Below are 24,367 nucleotides of genomic sequence, written 5' to 3'. Positions count from 1 at the left end.
ACACATTTATATAGATATGCATATGCCAATACTCATATTCCCTCGGTCAGGATTAATCTGTGAACTGGTTTTTCTGACTCTTGCTGGATAATCTGTTAGGATTACTGTGTATCTGAAATCAGATTTTATATCAATATTAAACAGTCAGTGTATAGAGGGGGGAGGGGTCACACAAGGACACTAGGTCACCTCTCCCCAGGAGGGAGATATATAAAGGTTCACTGTGTAATTACAATGTAACAATGAAAATTCCATTACAACGTTAAATAAAATAACAGCAATAATTTAAAGCCATGTGACAATTTAGTACCATCTACTATATGTTTGTTGAGTTAGGGAATTATAATATTGCTCCAAAAAGCTGCTTTTACATTCTATGGCACTGCAATATTACAACACAGATAAAAAGAAATACTATGAGAGATTCATGCTATACTCTGACATTTCTAATGCTAGACATGATCTCTTTTAGCCTAGATCTACTTGGATTGATTTTATACATGAGCAAATTGGCTAAACTGTGACTTTGTGTGGTTTGACACATTACAGCCTTTTTCCACGCAATTCTGATGGCACAAGGCACAGGGAGACACGAAAACAGTTGATTTACTTTTTTAAGATGGAAATTCCATACATAGGACAGAAAGAGAATGTTCTCTCAGTTCAGATCATGCCAGGCAAGGGTGAAATATCCACCCGTGGTTTCATTACTACTTTGCAGATCTGAGCGGTGATAACTGTGTGTATTTGTAAACCGTGGGAGAGCACCTCGCTCATCATGGGTTAGAAAGAGACAGATGTGCTGTGATGGAGGTGATCCACTTGCAGGTGCCAAGCCGCTGATGACAGATGGCACAGACAGATTGGCACATGCGGGAGACATCCACAGTGAACTGACACCACAGAAAATCTCCCAAATGTGTTCCTAGAGAGGTGGCTTCAACGCACAATGCATCCTTGGTACAAAAATGGGATGACTAGGAAGACCAGATAAATCCTGAATAGCTGTTTAGCACCATCATTCCAAATATCCACCTCTAACTTCATACGTCTTACTCAGTGTTACCACGGAGCGGTTTATGGCCTTTACTAATTTACTAATCCCCATAGATGATATACATCTATCAGCCATAACATTATGACCACTGACAGGTGAATTGAATAGCACTGATAATCTTGTTATCATAGCATCTGTCAGTGGGTGGGATATATTACGCAGCAAGTGAATATTTCGTCCTCAAAGTTGATATGGAAAAATGGGCAAGCATAAGGATCTAAACGACTTTCACAAGGGCCAAATTGTGATGGCTAGACGACAAAAACTGCAGCTCTTGTGGGGTGTTCCCGCTCTGCAGTGATCAGTACCTATCAAAAGTGGCAACAGGGTCATGGGTGGCCAAAGCTCATTGATGCATGGGGGGTAGGGTAAAGGCTGGCTTGGGTGGTCAAATCCAACAGACATGCTACTGTAGCCTGAATTGCTGAAAAAGTTAATGCTGGTTCTGATGGAAAGGTGTCAGAACACATGGGTACCCATGCCGGCCCATGTCCACTGCTGAATGCGCCTACAATGGGCACGTGAGCACAAGAACTGGACCACTGAGCAATGGAAGAAGATGGCCTGATCTGATTAATTTACATGGATGGCTGGGTGTGTCTGCATTGCTTAACTGGTGAACACATGGCACCAGGATGCACTATGGGAATAAGGCAAGCTGGCAGAGGCAATGTTTGGCTGGGAAACACTGAATCCTGCCATTCATGTGGATGTTACTTTGACGCTGACCATGTACACCCTGATGGCATTGGCCTCTTTCAGCAGGATAATGCGCCATGCCAAAAAGCAAAAAATGGTTGAGGAATGGTTTGAGGAACACAATGAGTTCAAGGTGTTGACTTGGCCTGCAAATTCCCCAGATCTCAATCCATTCGAGCATCTATGGGATGTGCCGTCTGATCCATGGAGGCACTTACAGGATCTGCTGCCAACATCTTGGTGCCGCCAGATACTACAGCACACCTTTATAGGTCTGGTGGAGTCCATGCCACGACTGGTCAGGGCTGTTCTGGCGGCAAAAAGAGGGGGGGCCTACACAATATTAGGCAGGTGGTCATAATATTATGGCTGATCAGTGCATAAATATACAGTGTGGCCAATATCTCTATTCCAAATGAAATGAGTTCACACAAATGTCTGTCCAGTTTTGCAGGTCTCATGTTATCCTTATAACCAAAATATTCTATTTTGTGCTCTGTATTTTGCCACCCTCACCATCTGCATTCATAGTAATCTTGGTTTTGATTTTAATCCGATAAAAAGTAGACGGGGGAGGGGATGAGGGGCACACTGATTTACAGATAACTCACTCCCCTATCCATAAATCATTCTTAAACCAAGATAATCTGCAGGTGGGAACCATTCCGAACAGAGAAGAGAAGTGAAAAAAGACAATAATGTGACAGAGGTCAAACAGGATGTGCAGCCTATAAGACAGGAAAAGAGTCAAAAGAGAGGTACCAGTAGTATGAGACAGGGGAAAAACAGATGTCTTAACGAGTATGCAAACAAAGTGTGAAAACAATTTATTAAAAAGTAAACATCAGGGCCAGTACAGCTTTCACAAGATATAAAATGCCCATCAAAGACAATAAAACCAAAACAGAATTATAACAATATATATATACAAACTGAACGAACACTCATAGGAAATATGTTCTCACCATGGCTGCATCCTTCTACTGCTATCGGGTACATAAAGGTAGGGCAGGACACACCATACAAGTGTAATGTTACAATGGCCTAGAAGGGAGGACATCAGGAATTGGGCTTCTTTGAAATGTGCAGGGCAAATCCTGGAAGCGCTGCTTGTTGCCTCCATTTTGTAGCACCCATCTGTCCAAGGTGCACCATTTAGATCTCTTCCTACCAGTTCGGGGGTGATTTCTGTAAGAATTAAACAAGGTAATATCAGACAGCCAAAGTTTCTCCTTTGGTCATGTAGTAATAAGAATAGAGAGAAACGTGAGTACCTCCTGGTAAAATCAGATGGGTGCTGCCAACTGGGGTGTTCTCTGCTGATCCTGTTCAGTAATGAGGCCAGCTCATAATTGGGATCTGGGGAAAAAAAATACAGGAAGGTACAGTATGAGCACAAGATATCATTACAAAACAGTATAAGTGTTGTATGGGTTTAATGACTAGCACAGAAAATAAGGCTGTTGTGTGCGGTGGTAGGCAGATCATCCATCTTCTGAACCTTTTTTTTTTTTTTTTATGCATAGGTTTAAAAATAATTGGACTTGTCTGGCATGGTGTGACAAAGCATGTGGTACAATATATTCGTCTACTAGTGTTATGCGTCCTTCTCTTGGTACGCTCATGCATTTTTGTTATTGTAACACTTTGTACTATACCCAGAATAACCGATAAAAGGGTACATGACTAACCTTCTGATGTACTAAGTCCGTCAAGGTGCATTTCTACACGGTCAAAGTACTGTTTTTGGTTTTCCTTTAGCTGACACAGAGAAACTTGTGGTCTGAAATAAAGAATATAGAGGCCCGGAGAGGTATTTTGGGTGAATTGTTGGATTCTTTATTGGTAACTGATTAGGAAAATCACTGTCAAAGTGCAATGGGGAAGTAACCAGAAGTGGGTAGTGCAAGCCTTCTGCTGTATTTTACCCAGTCCTGTTGGTGGCCTGAAACCGATAAACGTTTTTTGTAATATGAAAAGTATTTCAGTACAGATGCCTCCGTGCCAAGTTTTTCCCAAGACAAGATTATACCGTTTTGGACCGATTATAGGCCGCACTACCCCCCCCCCCAGACTATAAGGGTGCGGCCTATAATCGGGCCAATACGGTACATGTGTGCAATGATTACAGGCAGATATGTAAACTGCATTATGCATAGAGGATGGACACAAGACTAAACTGGCAGTAGACAACTGAGAATATGAATTACCATGAACCCAACACGTTTCTAGAACACTCTTAGAGCTACTGGAGATACCTGAAGGTGGGTTTTGGTAAAGGAGCTACACTCCCCAGTTTCCTTGTTTCTGGCTTGACAGGAACTACTGACGTTTTGCGGGCTACAGAAGATGATTCCTGAATTACAAAAAAAAAAGAAACCAAAGGAAATAAGCTTCACCAAGTTGAACATAATAAATATTGGCACAAAGTTGTTTGTTAGAAGACTAGGGGAAGTGTATTTGAAAAGATGAGTATATCAGATGCATAGAATAGGAATATCGCTTATTGGAAGTGATCTAAAAATTACCAACTGGAAGCACAAGCATAAATCTGTTTTATGTGTTTATATGGATTTATCTAAAAAAAAGAGAATCCTGCAACGTTTTAGCATCTTAACCGTTGTGCTTGCAATTCTAAAAGTGTGTGTACTCTGCGCAAACACTACTAACTTTGCCTTAGTATGCAGGGTCCCTTCACTACGGGGTATAAGAGGTATAAGCAGGTCCAATACTTAATTTATTCTATAAAAGAATGAACGGCATTGATTTTACAGTTTTGTGGTTAATATATGTGCTTGCAGGTAGAGTTTACCGGGGATGGATTTTGGTTCTCTGCAATGTAATTGCCATCAGGAATACTTGGAGGAGCTTCAACAGACTTGTTCTCCTGTTCAACTTCAGTGAGGGACGGCTGATCAGGGGAGACAACAGAACGGCCAGGGTCCACCTCTTGCCCGTTTTGTTTCAGACTGCATGAATCTGTAATCACCGTCTGTTCTGCGAGAATAGAGGACTTCCCCATAGCTATCGGTAGCACTTTGGGACACAGTCTGTTATTAAATGAAAAGGGAAGCTGTGGGTTGTCTGAAGCTTTAACAGTAGCGAAGGAACTAGGCAACTGGAGAGAGTTGGAAGGCACTGTGGAGACTGTAGAGTCAGACATGTCCAACCCCAACTTCTGGCAGCTGGGGTAGACAACAAGCGTGCAGTCTTCTTCTGCCGATGAGCTATCCCCAGGACTTAGAGCTAGGATATCATCAATGTCACAGTCAAAAGGCAAATCAGAACCCTCACTCTGTATTTCAGCAACATCAGAGCCCATTCGTGTAGTGTTTGTAATACATGGGACCTTAGTAGCACAAGCAGTAGAACCTTGATTTCTGGTGGTATCCCCCATGTTAAAACCAGGCTGATGCAAAAAGTTGTTTGGCAGTGAAGAGGCTCCAGATCCACTATCTAGAATTAATCTCTCTACCACTGATTTACAAGGAGATGGAGCCCTCATGGTGTACAAATCAGAGGAGTTATCTCTAGGTACCTCATCCAGCAGTTCATTAGAGGGCAATGATGGGCAGGGGGATGGAATCATTGCAGCATAGTTATCCTCCTCTTCACTCTCCACTGTCCCAATTAAAGTACTGTCTTCTTGCTTAGGATGAGGGGCATTATTTTCCACATCACAGTTTTGAGACTTTAGAGGGAGCAGAGTTCTGTCGGAAGGCACCTGAATCACAGTTTGTTTAGAAACTTCCACCTCGCTTTCCCAACCTGAAGGCTCAGCAGTACAGCAGGAGTCATCTTCCAATAATGACTCAATCTGATCCACAGTCAAATATAAGGGGGAATCACTCTCATTATCTGAGAGATCCAATAAAGAGTCATCCCATTCATTAGACTGCTTGGATACCACATTCAGATTATGGCAAGGAGATACATCAGTGGTGCAGGGAGCAAAATCAGTGCGTAAGGGACAGTTGTACGCTTGTAAACGGCTTGAAGAGCAAGGAGTGCTGCAGCTAAACACAGCAGTGTGTATTCTCTTAGGACTTGGGGACAATGTCGTTACCTCCTCAAGTTTGTGCTTTGTTCCTGTCGCTCTCTCATTTACAATTCTAATCCTCATTGCTTTCATACTGTCTGGTTGCAAATTCCCCAAACAAAACACAACTTGACGGTCAGAATTCTCTTTAGGTGAAGTCCATCCACAATCGTCACAGGAATTTTCCATGGAGCTGTTTGTAATTTATACTACTGAAAGGAAACAGAAGTTTAATTAAACGGCATCATTATCATTGTCCAAGTACAGTGGAGGTGCATTATGGAATGGCAACACCACCGGTACAAGCAAAACCTCTAATGGAACATGTCATACAATATTAAGCCAAGTAGATACAATTATCTGCTATGGGTTTTCAAGCAGATTGGGTGTCATAACAAATATCTAGAGGGCTATGACAAACCACATTACCAGGTGGACAACAAAGATATAGGCAAAGTCTACCTTAAGTCATTATGGAACTCAGCCTAGCCAAAGTTTACAGGTAACACAACCCTTATTTTCTTCATACTAAGTAGACTGTCTAAATACAGGAATGAAACACTCATACTGTACGCTGTACACACAGTGAGTATTGCAGCAAGGTTCTCATAGCAATGCAAATAAGTACAGAGAACATTTAATGGGGGCAACCATGCCAGAAAAACAAGAGGCCACTGTCACGGTTAGGACTACTTGCCAAGCCGTGACGATGTGGACATGAAAGGGTTAACAGCACCAGGCCTCTGGATTTACTAACTTTACCCCTTAACAAGGCATCAGCTTTACCAAATTAACCCCCAAATCCTGCCTGTATCCCCCCAGGTAGTCTACCACCACTCACCATTTTGATACCGGATTCGTGCAATAGCCGAATTAACATCTCTCCATATTTCTCTCTCTCTATTGGCCCGAATATAGGCTGCACTTTTTTCTTTAGGTCTTTAAAGTGGGGGTGTGGCCTATATTCTGCGTTTCGCGGAGGGATGCGCAGTTCGTATCGCCCAACGCCCGGGACATGCAGTTCCAGGCGGGTGTTTTTTTGTTTTTCTTTTTCATTTAGCCCTGCTGCGGGTAAGCAGCAGGGTTAGGATCCAGATCCCCAGCAGCGCTGCAGGGGACCTGGATCCTCCTCTCCGGCAGCCGTGGACGTCTGCGCGTTGCGCGTAGACAACCTTCGCTGCTGGAACTTTCTCCAGGGCTCCACCATAGAAGCCCCGGCGGAAGTGCCGACAGCGGAGGTTGCCTACGCGTATTGCGCAGACGTTCACCGATTGCGACGTTGCGCGTAGACAACCTGTCTCCGCTGCCGGCACGTCTCCGTCATAGAAGCCCCGGCTAAAGTGCCAGCAGCAGAGACCGTCCACCGGCCCCGCTAGACACCAGGGAGTCTGGGGCTGAATGTAAGTGGGAGGGTCAATATAGGAAGCAGAGTGGGATATCAGGGGGGCAGAGTGGCACTTCTAGGGGGCATAAAGCATATGTAGGGGGGCAGGCAGGCATTTCTAGTGGGCATAAAGCATATCTAGGGGGGTCAGAGTGGCATATCTGGAGGCATAAAGCAGATGGGCAAAGTGGCATATCTATAAGTAAGGTGCATGATGAATTAAGGGGGGGACCTTAAAATGGCTATTGGTTTTCTGTTTGTATATAACATGCTGACAAACTGATAGATACCAAGAATGTTAAAATACGTGTGTTCCTGTACATTAGACAAAATACTGCTTTACCATTCCACTAATGTGTATTTTCTTCCTTTAAAATAGCACCAAACTTTAAGGGTGAGGCCTATATTCGAGCCAATATGGTATATATCCTCTAGAAATTAGCTAATAATTTGGTAACGTGTTATCATCTCTTAGGGTTTGTGGATATCAATACTAGAGCCCAAAGACAGATTTGGATTATTAATATTTTAATAACAAAAAGACAAATACTACACCGTGCCGCAATTATAAAAAACAAGACATACAAAAGAAAAATAAAACAGGCAAATAGTTCTTAAAAACAATGGGACTTAAACACAGGACACTCACTCACAAGTTCCATCAATAAGCACGCCTGTGGAAACTCCTTAAATCCAGATGGTTTAGGATGTTGTTCCAATCTGAGTATATCGTGGAGTTCCCCTTTGAGATCGCTGCATTGCCCCTAAATCAGACTCTTTTGCAAAGAAAACACCCCTCTGACCACATGACCAATTATATGACACCTTTTCCAAGAATTGGTTCCCATCTTTGATCTGCCAATAAATTATGGTGGGGTAAAGGTGATGGAAACCCCTCCACTTAAGCCAAGAATGGAATTCTTCTAACTCAGGATCCTTATCAGTTAGGCCATGAATCACCACAGGGGTCCTCTGGGAAGATGACACCTCTTGCCAGAACAGATACAGAGGGCATGCACAAGAAACTGAATTAAATTAACATCAGATTAACCCATTCAATGCTTACACAAAGAAACAAATCACAGTTCCTGATGGCACCATTCTTGCTACCATGGATGTAGAATCCCTCTACAACAACATTCCCCATTGTGACGGTATAGCAGCTTGCCGCAAATACCTAGAACAGGAGAACTTAGGAATGGAACCCATAACACAACTAATAGAGTTTATCCTCAACAACAACTACTTCACATTTGGAGAGGACTTTTATCTCCAGAAAATGGGGACCGCTATGGGCACACGAATGGCTCCACAATATGCCAATCTGTTCATGGCCAAACGGGAGGAGGACTACATCTCCACCTGCCACACCAAACCACTGGTATATCTTCGCTACATAGACCAGGGCTCGACAAATCCCAGGCGCCAGGTCGCCATGGCGACAGAGAATTTTGTCCTGGCGCCTAGGTTTTGTCAGCCTCTTACATCCAGAAAAAATTGTGGATGTAAGGGGCTGATTCACCACACGGGGGCGCTGCTGCTGCTGTCTGCCCAGGAGTCTGGGCAGGCAGCACAGCCACTCTGAGCCCGCCCCCGAGCCTGAGATCACTCCCACGGAGTGATTCTGTAGGCTGAAAACGCGGTTGCTGCAAAACCAGCAATCGCGTTTTCAGCTTCAGGGAAGGGGGTTGTGTTGATTGGGACCTGACACAACACCCCCCAGCTGCCTGATCGCTCCATGGGAGCGACAGTGCAGCGTTAACCCCTTCAATGCCACATTTTAGGGGTTAATTCCCGTTTTGTACGAGGCTCTGCTGCTGGTGGCCAGGCAGACCAGCAACAGCAAAAACGAGCCCCCATAAGCCCTTTGATGATTCCTGTAGGCATGGAAGCCTACAGCAGTCATCAAAGAGACTCCCCCTGCAATGGCTGGTCTATAGACCAGCAATTGAGTCCCAGCTACCAGAGGCAGCTTCAGGGACAGGGGAGAGGGTTCTTTGTTCTCCCCATGAGTGTGGAGACCAGCCCCAACACCCCCCTGCTGCCTGATCCTTCCCTGAGAACGACATTTGTGGCATTGCAGGGGTTAACATTTGTCCCCACAAGCTTGTGGGGACTAAATATCAGTCAATGCTGTGCTCCAATGGACCATCAGCATTGAAAGGGTTAAAAAAATGAAAAAAAAAAACAAACAAAAAAACAGCACTGACCTGAAAGTCCAGGGTCCTTCCAGGTCAAATGCTGTGAGTTTAGTAAGTGGGCTGATGATGATCGGATCGCTCCTAACCAACTGTTAGTTTAAAAAAATCCTGGCTCCTAACTTTTTTACCTGGCGCCTGGATTCACAACAAATTTGTCAAGCCCTGACATAGACCAGGGCTTGACAAATTTGTTGTGACTCTCGGCGCCAGCAAAAAAAGTAAGGAGCCAGGATTTTTTTAAACTAACAGTTGGTCAGGAGTGATCCGATCATCATCAGCCCACTTACTAAACTCACAGCATTTGACCTGGAAGCACCCTAGACTTTCAGGTCAGTGCTGTTTTGTTTTGTTTTTTTTGTTGTTTTTTTTAACTCTTTCGATGCTGATGTTCCATTGGAAGCACAGCATTGACTGATATTTAGTCCCCACAAGCTTGTGGGGACAACTGTTAACCCCTGCAATGCCACGAATGTGTCATACACAATTGTGGCATTGAAGGGGTTAACACTGCACTGTCGCTCTCATGGAGCAATTAGGCAGCAGGGGGTGTTGTGTCAGGTCCCCACACTCATGTGGAGACCAAAGAACCCTCTCCCCTGTCCCTGAAGCTGCCTCTGGCAGCTGGGACGCAATTGCTGGTCTATAGACCAGCCATTGCAGGGGGGAGTCTCTGATGACTGCTGCAGGCTTCCATGCCTACAGGAATCATCACAGGGCTTGTGGGGGCTCGTTTTTGCGGTTGCTGGCCTGCCTGGCCACCAGCAGCAGAGCCTTGTACAAAACGGGAATTAACCCCTAAAATGTGGCATTGAAGGGGTTAACGCTGCACTGTCGCTCTCATGGAGCGATCAGGCAGCAGGGGGGTGTTGTGTCAGATCCCCACACTTGTGTGGGGGCCCAATCAACACTCAACCACCTTCCCTGAAGCTGCCTGTGGCAGCTGAAAACGCGATTGCAGGTTCTCATGCAACCGCGGTTTCAGCCTACAGGCTCACTCCGTGGGAGGGATCTCAGGCTCGGGGGCGGGCTCTCAGTGGCTGTGCTGTCTGCCCAGACTCCTGGGCAGACAGCAGCAGCGCCCCCGCGTGGCAATTTGTTTGTGGCTGTAACAGGCTGACAAACACCTAGGCGCCAGGACAAAATTATCTGTCGCCATGGCGACCTGGGATTTGTCGAGCCCTGACATAGACGATATACTAATCACCTGGACTGGTAGCGAAGAGGAACTCCTCAGATTTCATTAAGACTATACACAACAGCTTACATCCCAGACATACCAAAAACTCAATCATATACAGCCAAGCCATTAGATATAACTGCATCTGTTCGGATCCTATGGACCGGAATAAACACCTCCAGAATCTCAGGAAGGAATTCATCAACCATGGGTACAGTATAAGAATCACAGACTCCCTAATACAGAAAGCTATCAATATCCCCAGAGAAAACCTCCTGAGATACCAGCAGCCACAAAAAGAGATCGAGTACCATTAGTGGTCACCTATAATCCACAAATGGAAGCCCTGAGCAAGATCTCAAAGGAATTACAAGAATTCTTGCACACTGATGAAAGACTTCAGGCAATATTCCCACATCCCCCACTGCTTTTATTCAAACAGCCTCCCAATCTCATACCATGGATAGTGAAGAGCACCCTTCACAGGCGAACAGCAAATGGTACCTCTCCCTGCCAACAAAAGAGATGTGAGACCTGTGCACACATCCTTCCCACAGATGAAATACAGATACCAGGCTCACACTTACACCACAAAACCAATGGCTGCTTTACGTGCAAATCATCTAACGTGGTGTATTTCATCATGTGTCCTAAATGCCCAACAGCGATGTACGTGGGGGAAACAGGCCAAGCATTGCACAAACGGTTTAATTCCCACAGACATACCATCAACCATAAAAAAATAGATACACCTGTTGGAGAACATTTCTGCCAGCCTGGACACATCATTTGGCATGTGAAGTTGTTAGTACTGATGGGATCGTTCTGCACCCAGAGGGAGAGAAAAATATGGGAGGTCAAACTAATCTGCTGGTTTAATACCCTACTCACTGGCCTCAATAGAGACAGAGAATTCATCTCCCCTTATAACATTACAAACCATTAATCCTCTTACAATTCGAATTAACTTCAAACAACTTATTCCTGTGAACATTTGACACCTTCATGGATCTGGCATCTGTCAAATGGTTTTATGGCCCCTCTAACAAGGGAGTAAACTGACCAAAGATGCTCTGACTGAACCTTATCTGTCTATTAGATCTCCGCTAGTCCAGCTAATGTACTGCTGAGAAAATTCCCCGATACCTCTGTGTCTATTTTAAGTTTTTATTAACGTGTGAATTGTGCTTTTGTGTTTCGAAAATTCTGTTTTAGCTTCATTAATGCCTGAGAAAGGGACCTAACAACTTGGTCTCGAAAGCTCGCAATTAAACAGTTAGCCAATAAATGGTATCATTTATCTATACTTTTTTGATGTTGTTCCAATCTGAGTATATCATGGAGTTCCCCTTTGAGATCGCTGCATTGCCCCTAAATAAGACTCTTTTGCAAAGAAAGCACCCCGCTGACCACATGACCAATTATAAGACACCTTGATTGATTGATTCTATCTTTGATCTGCCAATAAGTAAGGGTGGGGTAAAGGTGATGGGAAAACCCCTCCACTTAAGCCAAGAATGGAATTCTTATAACTCAGGATCCTTATCAGTAAGCCTAGGGGTGTCCTACCTGCGGCCCTCCAGCTGCTGGAGGACTACATCTCCCATAATGCTCTTTCAGCGAAGGGGCTGGCTGAGGAGTATTGGAGATGTAGTCCTGCAGCAGCTGGAGGGTGGCAGGTTGGACACCCCTGAGTTAGGCCATGAATCTCCTCAGGGGTCCGCTGGGAAGATGACACTAGCTAGAAGAGATACAGAGGGCATGCACAAGAAATTAACATCTGATTAATCCATTCAATGCTTACACAAAAACAAACCACCTCTGCTGGATTACCCTTCCACGCATCCACTACATCATATGAGTTAGTCATGGCACTGCCCCCCTTAAGATGGTGGACAGAGGAGGTCAGCACGCGCTGATCTGCTATGTCTGCCTAAATTCTAGTCTCCACCTGACAAGACAAACTGTCAGCATTCCCATAGAAGCTGACTCGTCACATGGGACAGTTAAACCATACCCCTGTAGCACCGGACCCCATCTGAACAACGTGCTAAGCTTCCCATCTACTCTATCTGACTGAAGAGGAGGGTTGTGATAGATTCAATTAATACATTATGACTTTTTTCAGACAGTGAATGCGTTCTCCTGCAAAAAGTTACCGGCGTGTGTACATTTACAACAATCACCATAAACACACACACCCAAAAAAATCATTTTAGGGAAATCTATGTCTAGACAAGAGAGGAGAGGGACTCGGCACGATTATTTCTTAAAGCGTTAAAGTTAAGCAAGCAATGCAAAAAATAGTTGCAAAAAGCAAGCAGGGTGCTGGGTTGTATAGGGAGAGCCATTAATAGCAGGATGAGGTTCTGCCACTTCACACATCTCTGGCACAGAAGGGAAGTCAATTCCAAAGGAGGAAACATGTTAGGGCAAGAGGTCATAGCCTAAAACAAAAGGGCCAGAAGTTTACATATAATTTAAGGAGGTTATACTTAACTGAGAGGGTGGTAAATAAATGGAACAGCCTCCCATCAGGAGTGGTACAGGCACATATTGTGTAGACAACACAACTCAACACAGCACAACTCGAAAAGGGATCTTTATCGGATACTAGTAATAAGTACTTTGGTATAGAGATTAGTCTATATTATCGTAGTTTGGGGTAGTCTATATTATCAGAACATAATCATCAAGTTCCACAAGATGATGTTCTGCCTGATAGAGTTGTCATTATAATTCCAGAGTCTTTAACTGTTCATTAAGTATTTTAATCATAATAATAATCTATTGGTGACCCGTTTGTCAGTTAGCTAGCAATTAAAGAACATGGAGAATGTAAAGTAAAACGTCTGAGAAACCCTGAAACTTTCCACAATACGGAGATACCAAAAAAAAGTTTGTGTGACTCTTCTTTTTTAACGAAAATACTAAACACAAGCGCGTCCTGCTTTACCGGACTTCGAGAGTGAGGGTCATCCATGCAGCTCAATTTCCGGTCACACAATTTCGTTAACGGATCTATTAAGCGTCCGCCTGCACCTTTAAGATCGATGCGCTGCGATTCGTCCGCACCATGGTGCACGAACCTGCCAACCACTAGCCAGCCAGCCAGCCAGCCAGCCTAATCAAGTGCCGAGCGCATCGAACGGAACACGTCTGACGCAATCACCGGCGGCGAGTATCAGTGGACGCCTTTAGAACCACGTGTACCGGCAGGTAAAACGAAACGGCTCGGTTAGGATGTGATGTTATTAAGAGTGATCGTAACGATTTACATATAAGGGAAAATGTCTAGTATGTCTGTCCGTGTGGTGGTGACACAGTTACAGAGCATGGTTAATTGTATTCGAGGATTTGCATTATAAAAGCAGTAGATCGGTGTTCTGGGCGTGGCTACTTACGGGCCACACATGTCTGTCAGGCTTTGTAATGGAAATAAGTCAAAGTCATTCAGTTGATCTGTTTTGTGGGGGTTTTTTTTATCATTAAATAAAAGGCATACAGGTAATTTTCACGTGGGACCACTGTATTGGTCAGGATCTGATTTTGGCATCAACCACCTGATGTTACCCATCACAGGAAATGTCAGCTGGTCTATTTCTTGTCATTATGATATTATTTATACACATCTGCTTGAATGGGTTGAAGATGTCAAACGTCTAGTGTTTACAACTTTAAGAAATATTTAAAATATCAAAGTATGTTCACAGTGTCATTCATATGGTATTTAAATCATATTTCACTACCTCATCCTATTTGGAATGAATGTGTACACCTGGAAGAGTGCTGGGGAATCTGAGATCCAGACACTTGTGATGACATCTGGTTTTAGGAAGCAGTGAGTGAGCTCCGCTGTAGGAACTTGGCCAATGTACTGCAATAAATGTAACACAGTAGGTGATGAGTTGTTTGGGAACCTGTCCAATATCTAATGTCCAATCTGCTCTATTAATGGGGTGTCTGTCTCATGTCTGTCTTAACCAGCGTTCTTTGCTTTATTGTCACTGAGTGTGATTGGGGTAGTAGTTCAGTGTAAACATTGCTCCAGTTCCTATTTCCTGGAAGCTTCCTGGTGTTGTGGATTCATACATTGAACCTCGACAATTATCAGTGTCCAGCACAAGACTAGTGCAGCTAGTTCCACTGTTCAGGTTACGAATCAAGAACGATGTTGGGGCAATATTGTAAATGAATACATGGCCTCGTTCAGTATAGCTGCTTTAATAAAAATATTTTGTGAGGCCTGTCAGAAAAGGTTAAAGGATCTTAGCATATACAGTCTGGAAGGAAAGACGTGAGGTTGGGCGTATCTGCCGTCACTTTCTATGTTTCTATATATGGCGTAACCTTCGTTAGTGATTGGCGGTATAATAACAACGGCAGGACAAAGCTACAGCAATACCAGATGAGGCCGCAGACACAATACTGGTCCGCCACACCTCAAAACCATACCCCAAATAAGTGATGAGATGCAGCACCTCAAAACACATGACGTTTTCATGGCACAGGACAGGCCTTGTTTTGATCTACGCTGGGGTTCTTACACTTCTGTTAAGCAAAGCTTGCTAAAGGCCGGTATAGGTTGAAATATTGATTGTAATGTAAAGTAAAAACCTTAATACAAAGTCCAATTTGGGTGATTTGGAGCTTCAATGCATCCTTTTGCTTAGGGTAATGTGGTAGTGATTAGACTGTTATCATTCAGTCTAATAATTGTCTATTGGCTTGTCTAAGAGAAAGCGGCATGTGATGCGCTTGTTTTCTATTGTAGACAGGGGCGCTTCTGAATTATTGGGGACCCTAAGCAAAAATATTTGCTGCGGGACCATTTGCTGTCCCTAAAAGTGCCACAAAAGAAGGATGCGTATTAAGGTACTCCCTGAGTTCCGGGATATGGATTAAAACAAGCTCCTACCTTAGGCAATACCTGCAGCTCTCCTCCTCCATAGTCTAACAACTCTTGTGTCTGATTGGGTGCTTGAAGCAGCCAACCAGTGGCAGGAAAGCTCTCCCATTGAACGCAATAGATGCACATACCCATTAAAGTATGTTTGGTGGCTGGAGCATCCCTTTAATATAAAGAATAATGATGCATGTGCTGAGGATATATAATATATAGTATAATAAAGTATTATTATACTTAAAATACACTTCAGTGATAATTTCATGTGGAATTGGTGTCACAAATGTATAGGTTTCGTCTTTTATGTTACAAGGCGTCCCTTACACCGTCGGGTCCCTAAGCAGTTGCGCAATCTGGTTATTTTTTTTTATTCTGCCTGCGGACACATCTGGGTAAAGTGCTGACAATGGTTATACTTTTCTCTCTTATACAGAGTCTTGCAGAAAAGTGCGTGTATTTAACAAGACAATATGGGTGACAGTGTAACTCCTGAGGAGAAGGCTCATCTCATCACACGCAACCTGCAGGTTTGTGTTTCTGTACATGCGTCACACACGTCATACTATGTTAAATTAAGACGAAATGCACCTGACACCCTTACATTCCTACACCCATGTCATCAACAGGTGTGATGTTACCGTTTCCTTACAAATCCTTTGCAATGCTTAACTATATACTAAACTTGTGTAGTAGTAGTAATAGGGATAGTAATAGTAGTTCTAATTTGCTCAATGTGCCGCTTCACATACGTGCCGCTACATGTGTATGATTAAGTTAAGGGGTAGTAGTTACTTTTATAAGTATTTTTTTCTATTTTTTCTTCACATATATGGGGAAATAAGGACAAAACAACCTTTTATCATTATAACGTAACGCGGTTTGCCTTAAACTGGGTATCTTGGAATAGATTAACTTGTAAAATATTTCCATAGGTTAAGTGTACATTACTTGTATGGCTATCACTAAAATCCTGTTAAAGCCAATTTCGTGGTTTAGCTAGAACTCCAGTGCTGAAAGGGTTAAAAAAGAATGTGGGCTTAAAATGAATTGTGTGCAATGTGTGAATATCTGTTTTATTGTAAACTCATGTCCAAAATGGCAAGGAGAGCAGATATCATGTTATTGTTAAATAGAAATGATGCTTATACACTTTTATATTGTTAAACAAATATTCGTCCTACTAAATGTTATTGAATAAGGTTGGGGGTCAACCCAGTAAAAGTCAAAATGTACCTCTCCGAATATAGAAACATCTTATCTTTTATTTTATAATCCGATTCTTGGTTTTTCATCACGACATTCTCTCTCTAATGCAGGAGGTCCTAGGGGAGGACAAGCTGAAGGAAATTCTCAAGGAGCGAGAGCTGCGGGTCTACTGGGGAACGGCCACCACCGGAAAGCCACATGTGGCCTATTTTGTGCCGATGTCAAAGATTGCGGATTTCTTGAAGGCTGGTTGTGAGGTAAAAAAGGGAAGGGATTTGCTTGATCCATGAGCTGAAAAGCTAGAGAAGATTTATTATTATTACCTTTTTATTAATTCAGCGCAGCACTGTATAACTTAAGTGAGGTAGTTAGCGCACACATAACAAATATACATTCATATTTAAGTGTTTGCAGGATGCAAAAGAGGATTTCTAAATACAACAAATAGGTGGGTTAGTGCTTGTGTCAAGATTGTGGCTAGCAAAGGGCTTGCGGTGTTTCAGGAAGGCTACAAGAGGGGAAAGAGAGGTGAATAGGAGGAAATGTTTAAGGTGATAAAAGGGGAGTTATGGCTGTAGAAGGGGAGAGGATCAGAAGCAAAGGAATGTTCATTGAGCCAAAAAAATAAACAATGTCCCCAAAGTATATATTTGGTACATATACAGAAAACATGCATAATAAACTATTAAATGGTAAAATTACTTGTAGATCAGCCAAAGTAGTCCAAGTGAGGAGCCTTTCTTAAGATGGTGGCTAGCAGAGGGCTTGTGGTGTTTCAGGAAAGCTACAAGAGGGCACAGAGCTTTTGGCTGTCTACTGATGGAGTTCGGTGTATGGACTGCAGTACAATAAGAACAAAGTGCAGCTTATCTTGGATAGTTTCTCTCCTCCCTATATAACATGTGATGGTTAAACTTCCACAACAAGAGTGGCAAAGGTTTAAAAGTAATATCAGGAAATATTACTTTACTTAAGAGGGCAGTGGGTGTATGGAATAGCCTTCCAAAAGAGTTTAAGCAAGCATGGGAAAGGCATAAGGCTATCCTAGAAATAAGATAAGGCCAGGGACCAAGGAAAGTATTTAGAAGTTGGGCAGGCTGGATGAACCCAATGCTTCATATCTGCCGACACATTGTGTGTTTCTATGTGTGACACCTATCGTTCTATTACCCCAGGTGACCATCTTGTTTGCGGATCTCCATGCATATCTTGATAACATGAAAGCTCCGTGGGAACTGCTGGAGCTTCGCACGCGTTACTATGAGCACGTTATCCAGGCCATGCTGCAAAGTATCGGCGTCCCGCTCGAGCGTCTGCGATTCATCCGGGGAACAGAGTACCAGCTCAGCAAGTATGAGAGGAGAGGAAGGGATTCGTCTGTTTCTGTACCACGCATTTCATGACTGTTGCATCTCGCTATCTAATCCACGTCAAATTTGCTATGTGAAACAGGAATCCGAGATCCCTGCAGTATATGTCGAATACGCATATAATCCATTGGCCCTTTTCTGTCTTTTTCTACTCTTAAATTTGATTGATCTGAATATTGCTTATATATGAACTCTTGCCTGCATAGACACCCCTGTTCCCTTACATTGTTTCAGGGAGTACACGCTGGATGTGTACAGACTTTCTTCAGTTGTCACTCAGCACGATGCTAAGAAGGCAGGGGCGGAGGTGGTAAAACAAGTGGAGCATCCTTTGCTCAGTGGGCTGTTGTACCCAGGACTGCAGGTAGGAGCAACAAGATTGTGACAGAAACCAGGGGCAGCAAAGAGTTAAAAAAAACTTTTGCTAAAAGTTCTTTTTTTATGTGTGCCATTGCAGGCTCTGGATGAGGAATACTTGAAGGTAGATGCCCAGTTTGGCGGAGTGGACCAAAGGAAAATTTTCACATTTGCTGAAAAGGTAAAGTTAACATACTGAGCGTATGGAGAATGATCACAAGTGCGGTGTGTCTTCTTGCTTCTAGTGCGAGTACGAGTTGGAAAGTATTATGGGAATGTCTAGTGTCACTGTGATGAACTCTGCTAGTGTTTGTGGTGAGGGACCTCATGCTTGCGGCAGCTTCCTCATTAGAGTGCATATAGTGTTGGGCAATAGAGAGGATGTTTAGAGAAGGCAAACAAAAAAGAGCACCAAATTTGCCTTGAAAGTACGGCGATGTCTCGTGTAGCGCAGTGTATTTGTCGAACAAGAACATTCTCATTTTTTTTTCTGGCTTGTCTGGTGTCTGTAGATGAGTGTTTAATAATACTTCTACTACATATATATATATATATATATATATATATATATATATATATATATATATATATATATATATAATTATATTATACAAATGTAACACATACATATATAACACCGATTTCAGAGATGCACATTTCTGGGTGTTTTGGTGACCAAGTGGCTTGTTGGTCTCTATGAGAACTAAATGCAAACTACAAGAATATTGAGCTTTTGATATATTGTGGTGGTCTGGTGACACTTACCTTGCTCTGGATTCAGCCTAAGCGTTCTGAGTGCAAGGATATAATATCATATCCCAGCACTCAGCCTCACAAAATGACAAGTTGCACAAGGGAGATGATGAATGAAGGTCTGTGCAGATGGAGGTACAGAGGCACTCCTCACTATATTACTGATTTGTGGACGTGTCAGAGGGGGATCAACAAATGAGCCCTACTTACCTGTGCTGTAGTAGCCCATCTCTGAATGCACTTGCTCAAATAAACAAAAGTTGTGCACCTAACAATTGGAAGCTGTGTACAATATATTGGATATTAATTACATTTTATCTCTCTGTTGCCTACCCTCTTGTTTTTAGTATCTTCCCGCCCTGGGCTACGCAAAGCGCATTCACTTGATGAACCCCATGGTTCCTGGTCTCACTGGAGGCAAGATGAGCTCCTCTGAAGAGGTGAGACTTGAATATATATATACAGGAGGTTTATGTACAGGGTGCTTTGAGGACCCTAGTTTTAAATGATTTCAATATATTAATACACTATATGACCAAAAGTATGTGGACACCCCTAATTATTGAGTTTAGGTGTTTCGGCCACATCCATGTCTAACGGCAATAAAATTAAGCATATACGTAGCCATATCTATAGACCAACTTTGGCAGTGGAATGGGCAGTACTGACAAGCTCAGTGACTTTAAACATGGCACGTCATTGGATCTCACCTTTGCCGTAAGTCAATTTGTAAAGTTTCTGCCCTGCCCACTGTAAGCACTATTATTGTGAGGTGGAAGCATTTATAAGGAACAGCTCAGACAAGAGGTGGTAGACCACGCACACTCACTGAGCAGGACCACGAGTGATGTAGCCTGTAAAAATCTTGTTTGTAGCATCGCTTACTACAGTGTTCCAAATTTCCTCTGGAAGCAACATCAGCACAAGCTTTGTGAAATGGATTTCCAGGGCTGGGCCGCTGCACATAAGATGAAGATCACTGTGCAATGCCAAGAGTTGCCTGGAGTGTAGTAAAGCACACGGCCACTGGGTTCTGGAGCAGTGAATCATGCTTCGCTGTCTGGAAGCCTGATGAACGAATCTGGGTTTGGCAGATGCCAAAAGAATACTACCTACTGAAGTGCTTACTGTAAAGTGTGTACAAAGCAAGCTCCATAGAGACAAAGTTTGACAAATTTGGTGTGGAAGAACTCAAGTGGTCTGCACAGAGTCCTGACTTTAACCCCGTTTAACATCTTTGGGATCAACACCGATTGAGATCCAGGCTTTCTAATCAGTGCCCGACTTCACAAATGATCTTTTGGCTGCATCTGCACAAATTCCCACAGACACGCTCCAAAATCTTGTGGAAAGACTTCCCAGAAGCGAGGAGGCTATTATAGCCACAAAGTTATGGGCAACTCCATATTAATGCCTGTGTCTTGGAATGGCATGTCCAACAAGCTCATAGGTGTGATGGTCAGGTGTCCGCGTACTTTTGGTCGTATAATGCATATCTCAATGTACCAGAAGCTGAGAAGAAGACGACTTTTTCTATAGGTATAATAGCAGTTACTAAAATAAAGACCAGAATATACAGGTGCGCTAAAACAGTAATAGCTTGACCAAATAGTTCCCTAAAAGATAAACTGCATATTACTATGGCACCAGTACCTCTTCTTAAAAGCAGACATTTGAATTGCTTAATTTGTGCTGAGGTGATTCACAACTTAGTTTAGTATACAGACTTTATACAAATATTATTCTGATGACGGAAGGGCTTAATTTTAATGTCCTACATGTTGGAGTGTGTGGCGGTAAGGTAGCTGGAGTGTAGCTCTAACTCTACTTTGGTGGACCATCAAATAATGCCTGTTCATATCAGCTAGGTTGCTGACTGTATGATGGTACCAGCAATGTGTGTAACATATGGCACATGTAATACATACTAGGGCTGTAGACAGTTCTTGCAGTTCACCATGGGTTCCTAGACTCAAATCACTGATCTGTATTCTTTTATACTACTCACTTGTGATTTTAAAATTTCCCAGGAATCGAAGATTGATCTCCTGGACTCTCCTGCAGACGTAAAGAAGAAATTGAAGAAGGCTTTCTGTGAGCCTGGAAACATAGAGAACAACGGAGTTCTAAGCTTTGTCAGACATGTTCTGTTTCCCCTAAAATCAGGTTGGCTTTTTGTTAAGTGCGGATAAGAGCATGGTTGAAGCATGGTTTCATCTTCTAAACTCACTTGTTTTTGGTTTTCCCCTACATACAGAGTTTGTGATCCTCCGAGATGAGAAATATGGGGGAAACAAAACTTACGTAGACTATGAGACCCTGGAAAAGGACTTTGCTGAGCAGGTGCGATGGTGGTTCTCAAAAAGAGATGTTATAAGGCCTATTTTTTGGTGATTTTCCTCTGTATGGCAGTGATTTGGACTTGTGTTCTTTGCTTTCTGTCTGCAGTTGGTTCACCCTGGGGATTTGAAGGCTTCTGTGGAGAAAGCTCTGAACAAACTTTTGGACCCAATTAGAGAAAAATTTGCCAAACCAGAAATGAGGAAACTTAGTAATGAGGCATATCCTGACCCTTCCAAACAGAGTGAGTAAACACAAGATTGGGCGTTTGATTCCTGTCTACCTTTCCTCATTAGTCATTCCATGAGATTAACACCTGTGGTCTGAAAGTAATTCAAGCTATGTTTAGGTTGGTAGATCAGTGGAACAGCCTTCCAGCAGGAGTAGTTGATGTTAAGAGTGAGGATTTTTAAACATGCATGGCATAGGCATATGTTTAGGTTTTGGTCCCTAGATCAGAAGTAACAGGCAGACTAGATAGATGCCTGGCAGGGCTATGATACAAATTCATTAAAAAAAAAAATGGCCAGAATATAAATGTCAACCCGCATTGTCTTATTTGTGCCGTAAAATTCACTCCTATTGTTTGTGTTGTTTGCCCTTGCTTGTTCACAGAGAATGCTGCTAAAGGTACAGCTAAGAATGCTGTCCAGGAGGAGATTGATCCGTCTCTTTTAGATTTGCGAGTTGGGAAGGTGTTGAATGTGAACAGGGTAAGTTGTGAAGCAACAATCATACATCTCCCTGGTGTGTCAATCCCACATAATCAGTTAGTTGTAATGTATGTTAAAAGAATAACTTAAAATTTAACATTCTATGCAATATAATGGCTCTGTATCCAGTGCTTGAATATTTTTAGCAAATATGTGAACAATCTTTTGTATTTGGATTGTATAGAATACAAACACAGGCATAGGGAACACTGGAGAGGGGGAAAACACTATAGTCATAAGAAAGATATTAAAGTAAAACAGAAAATGTTTTGGGGTTGTTTTTATGCAATTCAAAAATGCCGATATTGGATGTTCTCTTCTTTAATATAAAAGGAGTATTGCAGGTTTACACACACTTTGTAGGTTTTATTACCACAAATGTATAAAGTGAATACAGTCCTTGTTTTTTTTAATCTGGCAGCACCCAGATGCAGACACTCTGTATGTACAGGCAGTGGACGTAGGTGAAGAGAATCCCCGTACTGTCGTCAGTGGACTGGTACAGTACGTATCCCCAGATGAGCTTTTGGGACGACATGTTGTTGTGCTCTGCAATCTAAAGCCTCAGAAGATGCGTGGAGTGGAATCACAGGGCATGCTGTTATGTGCATCTAGGTAAGTCAATAAGCGTTTCATTTCTCGGATTGGTTTATATATGAACATGGATCTGCTGATGCGTGTTAAAATATTAATAATAAAAAAAATCCCCTACCATCCGCAGAAGGAGCACACATAGTAACAGAATATCAGAAACAAAATCTTGTATTGAGGAATGTTGATTTAGCTTCTCAGTAAATGTAATTATTTAGTGGAAACACAAATGTAAGATTTTCATTTGTTTGTTACCAGAAAGGAATTTAATGCGATTATATACCATCTCCAAGCCACACGCAGAACTACTGTTGTATTAGAAGAGGAGGAGAGAGCAACTGAAAGCTGAAAATGATGTGATGGATGTTAGGGAGATACGTTCCATAGCCCTAACACTGGGCATGTTATTGTGGCTACGAGCCAGGTCCACCTGAGGAGGTGAGAAAACGACAGGAAAGGACCACAAGCTGTCGTTCTCTCTCTGCCTCAGTTATTGGGTCCTAGGAAAATACCTTTTTTTCGTGAAGGCGTTGGCTCAAGTCCTGCCAATTATACTTCTCTGCTGTATTCTTTTCTATGCCATTAGTTGGCTAGATTTTATAAACCTCATACAGTTAAAACAAAGACATTTTAGATTTCCATGTGTTTTATACATTTGTTTCATACCAGGGAAGGGGAACAAAAAGAAGTAGAACCACTAGACCCTCCTGAAGGTTCAGCCCCTGGGGAACGAGTCTACATAGAAGGACATGAGACTGGCGAGCCAGAAGGAGAACTTAAACCGAAGAAAAAAGTGTTTGAGAAGCTTCAGGTATCCTGGCTTTCCCATGTTCTGGTTGTCTTGATAACCACACTTGTTTTCTGATAGCATACATCATCATCATCAACCCCTACATTTGCACCTGTTAACTAACATGTCATCTTTTTCCAGGCTGACTTTAAGATCTCTGATGATCTCTGTGCTCGATGGAAAGGGAAGAATTTTCTGACCAAGCTAGGGCTTGTGACTTGTAAATCGCTAAAAGGGGGTAATATCAGCTGAGATTCAACCTTGAAACAACGGAAAACGCAGCATGGATTTAAATTCCTAACCCCGCCACAGCCCGGATGCCAGATACACGTGGATTCGATGTTCAAATATTTATACTAGGTGCATGTGATAAAACAGGAATGCCACTCACATTGCAAAGATCTGTGTACAACTTGCATTAATGGAATAAAAATGTATTTCATTTACCTCGGTGTGTGCTTATATATGTGCAACACTCCATCCATCCCACCTCTACCAAATTTAAGTCCTAGGTCCTGTTTAGCGTAAGAAAATGAGTCCAGTTTGGTAACAGCACATATATATATATATATATATATAAGGATTGTATGGTTCATACATATCTCAGGTGAAAGCGTAAGATAAATATACATCTACTGTAAGCAGAACTACAGTTTTGGTCTCTATTCTGGGAGCTGGATCCTGTAAGTGCTCTGTTTATACAAATAAATATCTATTGATATATATATAATGTTGTGCTTACAGAGGCAGTAAAAGATGCAGCTGAGGTGGCTTGTGCCTACCT

At 42.7% G+C, this 24,367-nt stretch overlaps 2 protein-coding genes across 3 annotated transcripts; one reads left to right on the top strand and one right to left on the bottom strand.

Moving 5' to 3' along the window:
* Positions 1-2,568: 2,568 nt before the first annotated feature.
* On the bottom strand, positions 2,569-13,646 carry S100PBP (S100P binding protein). 2 transcript variants are annotated; one of them, XM_053454776.1, is made up of 6 exons: positions 13,514-13,646; positions 4,569-6,004; positions 4,015-4,112; positions 3,448-3,539; positions 3,031-3,115; positions 2,569-2,944 (listed from the first exon to the last, which is right to left on the bottom strand). In XM_053454776.1, exons 2-6 carry the CDS (start codon positions 5,982-5,984, stop codon positions 2,791-2,793), a joined length of 1,845 nt encoding a protein of 614 aa, XP_053310751.1. In that variant the 5' UTR covers positions 5,985-6,004; positions 13,514-13,646; the 3' UTR covers positions 2,569-2,790. The 2 variants fall into 2 exon arrangements, with proteins under 2 accessions (XP_053310751.1, XP_053310750.1); XM_053454775.1 differs by lacking the exon at positions 13,514-13,646 and having other exon boundaries at positions 4,569-6,095.
* A 20-nt stretch (positions 13,647-13,666) lies between these two features.
* YARS1 (tyrosyl-tRNA synthetase 1) lies at positions 13,667-24,029 on the top strand. The gene is made up of 14 exons (XM_053454777.1): positions 13,667-13,776; positions 15,897-15,990; positions 16,780-16,926; positions 17,845-18,020; positions 18,274-18,403; positions 18,497-18,577; positions 19,497-19,589; positions 21,180-21,315; positions 21,407-21,492; positions 21,598-21,733; positions 22,105-22,202; positions 22,624-22,817; positions 23,463-23,604; positions 23,725-24,029. Exons 2-14 carry the CDS (start codon positions 15,934-15,936, stop codon positions 23,833-23,835), a joined length of 1,587 nt encoding a protein of 528 aa, XP_053310752.1. The 5' UTR covers positions 13,667-13,776; positions 15,897-15,933; the 3' UTR covers positions 23,836-24,029.
* The last annotated feature ends 338 nt before the right edge of the window (positions 24,030-24,367 follow it).

Source organism: Spea bombifrons, chromosome 2 (genome assembly GCF_027358695.1).
Source record: "Spea bombifrons isolate aSpeBom1 chromosome 2, aSpeBom1.2.pri, whole genome shotgun sequence".
NCBI lineage: Eukaryota > Metazoa > Chordata > Amphibia > Anura > Pelobatidae > Spea > Spea bombifrons.
The sequence above is the reverse complement of the archived record's forward strand: the minus strand, read 5'-3'. Positions and strand labels throughout refer to the sequence as shown.

Bases quoted from the DNA above. Each gene is read 5' to 3' on its own strand.
- S100PBP (XM_053454776.1), bottom strand. From the start codon at position 5,984: ATGGAAAATTCCTGTGACGATTGTGGATGGACTTCACCTAAAGAGAAT. The intron at 4,113-4,568 runs GTAAACTCTACC...TTTGTAATTCAG, and splicing joins AGAACCAAAATCCATCCCCG to GAATCATCTTCTGTAGCCCG. The intron at 3,116-3,447 runs GTTAGTCATGTA...TTTTTTCCCCAG, and splicing joins CGGACTTAGTACATCAGAAG to ATCCCAATTATGAGCTGGCC.
- YARS1 (XM_053454777.1), top strand. From the start codon at position 15,934: ATGGGTGACAGTGTAACTCCTGAGGAGAAGGCTCATCTCATCACACGC. The intron at 18,404-18,496 runs GTAGGAGCAACA...GTGCCATTGCAG, and splicing joins TGTTGTACCCAGGACTGCAG to GCTCTGGATGAGGAATACTT. The intron at 21,316-21,406 runs GTTGGCTTTTTG...CCCTACATACAG, and splicing joins TCTGTTTCCCCTAAAATCAG to AGTTTGTGATCCTCCGAGAT.